The sequence below is a fragment of the Pecten maximus genome, chromosome 5, assembly GCF_902652985.1.
Source record: "Pecten maximus chromosome 5, xPecMax1.1, whole genome shotgun sequence".
NCBI classification, from domain to species: Eukaryota; Metazoa; Mollusca; class Bivalvia; order Pectinida; family Pectinidae; genus Pecten; species Pecten maximus.
Window position 1 is genome coordinate 5158833 of NC_047019.1, and position 2248 is coordinate 5161080.

Here is a 2248-nt window from a genome sequence, read left to right on the forward strand (position 1 = left end):
AAAACAATTTATGCTGATAACAGATTCTTAGGACTTTCCTACTATGAATGGCTTAATGAAATTAAAGATTTCAAGTTTTTTTACTTGGAAAAAATGCATATTTACAAGTTTTATTTAGAAGAACTAAACTCTATTTCCTGTTTTAGATTCTTCGAGCCGTTGCCCGTGCCTTGCCATCAATGAGACTGGAGAAGGTTGTTGTTGATTTCGAACCTGCAATGTGGATGGCCATCGAGGCTGTGTTCCCAGAGGTCCACATCCAGGGGTGTGTGTTTCACTAGGCATAGGCAGTGAATCGCAAAGGAAGTGAGATCGGGTTACAGGTACTTAGCATAATATGATTTGTTGATATATATATATATACATAAACAGGATATTCACATTACACAAGAGGATAAGATTTGAATTCATATATGTTACTCTTGTTAATATATCTTACATTTGATATTAAATGTATGCATGTTCTTTATTTTCTTATTTTTAATTTTTCTTTGTTTTTGAATTGTAGACAGCGTACAGACAAGAGAGAGTCGTCCACGACTTTGTGAGGCAGTTGATAGCTTTGCCCTTCTTGCCAGCTGTGGACATCCCAGCCGCATTTCGCATGCTGCAACGACGTGTCAGGTGTCCTCTTCTCGTCCAGCTATGTGATTACATCGAGGGTACTTGGCTGAAACACTCCATCTGGAGCCCCGAGAATTGGAGTGTCTTTGGCCAAGTGGTTCGGACGAACAACGACCTTGAAGGCTGGCATCGTAGGCTAAACCTGAAGGCCAATGACTCCAAGGTATGCATTGAGTTTCCAAAAAATATTAAATGATATTTTAAAATAATTAAGTGGATTTTCAATAATATCAAATTGGTCATTAGTAGATGAGCAAATACGTAGTATTTAAAATCATATAATATAAATTAATGTGCATTTATACTAACTTTATATTTTCTTCCTTGCAGCCACCAATGTATGTGCTCATCCGTATCCTACAGAAGGAAGCTTCCCTCCTACCACTACACATACAGATGGTTTCCGAGGCCAAACTGATGAGGAGACACAGGGAGGAAACAAAGACAACACAGGCCCAGCTGTTCTCTTTGTGGGACCAGTGGGAGAAGGATGAGTTGACCGCCTCCCAGTTTCTGAAGCTTGTTGGGAAAAGCTACGGCTTTTAGTGTAAACTGTGTTGTGTTAGTGTAGTGTTGGTTCTGGAGCACATGTTTATGGAGGACTGGTACCACTTTCAGTGACATGTGTAAAAGTTTTTAAACATTTAGCTTTTATAATTGAATTAAAATGTGTGTTGTGTAGATCGAGATTTAGTGCTTCAAAAATTGTGTTGATTAGTGCTGTTTTATGTTATAACTCAGTTTTAATAGTGACTTGTGTTATATATAATATGTTAATACATATTCTGGTTTGTTTACGGTGTTTAGGGTGAAGCTTTAAGCTGAGGCTAACAAAATTGTAGCTATCAATCTTTTGTTCGAAAATGTTAGTCATGTTAAATGTTTTGTGTTTATTTGATGCTAATGATAAATAGTAGCTAACTAAATGTTTTGTGTGTTCTTTGATGCTTATGTTATTTATAAAATAAAACATTGAAAATATTTCTCATCTTTGTGTTATTTTTATGCAAATTTGAGATATTCACTGCATAAAAAAACCCAGTAAAAACAAATCAACGAGAAAGCGGAGTATATGGATATCTCCAAGATATATTAATATGCATATATCGGTTATCAGAGAAACAAAGCTCAACAAGGTTATTTTGATCTGCACAAAAATACGAAATTATTTATATGTAAGATAACTCCTACACACAATACGCAGCAACTCGACCAATTTTCCTGTAACAATATTTACGACTATAGTATCAAACCATAATATGGGCGGCCGTTTTAGGATAAAATACAGACACTACTTAAGTGCAAAAACTTTTGCACTTAAGTGCAAAAAACACATAATGCAAAAAAACCTCTTTTGCCATTATGTAGTAATCTTTTTACATTATGTACCTGCGCACATAAGTACAAAAAATTTCTTCGTATCCCTCTCTTCAAAATGGATCGTTCCAGTAATACTAGAACTCTTTAGCAATAAACAACACAAATGTTATCCCTTGTCTGCGCATGTCGGGTGACCCTTAAATACATGTACGCCATAGAAAAATATACGCCATAGGGGTTTTCGCACGCCATAGCAAAATGTTAACGATATATACACAAAATAATCAAAATAACTTGGTTTTTT

General features: G+C 35.5%; 1 protein-coding gene across 1 annotated transcript; it reads left to right on the forward strand.

Annotated features, from left to right (window-relative positions):
- Nucleotides 1–315: 315 nt before the first annotated feature.
- On the forward strand, nucleotides 316–1550 carry LOC117328536. The gene is made up of 2 exons (XM_033886069.1): nucleotides 316–787; nucleotides 955–1550. The coding sequence occupies exons 1-2, from the start codon at nucleotides 605–607 to the stop codon at nucleotides 1168–1170; spliced, it is 399 nt and encodes a 132-aa protein (XP_033741960.1). The 5' UTR covers nucleotides 316–604; the 3' UTR covers nucleotides 1171–1550.
- Nucleotides 1551–2248: the final 698 nt, after the last annotated feature.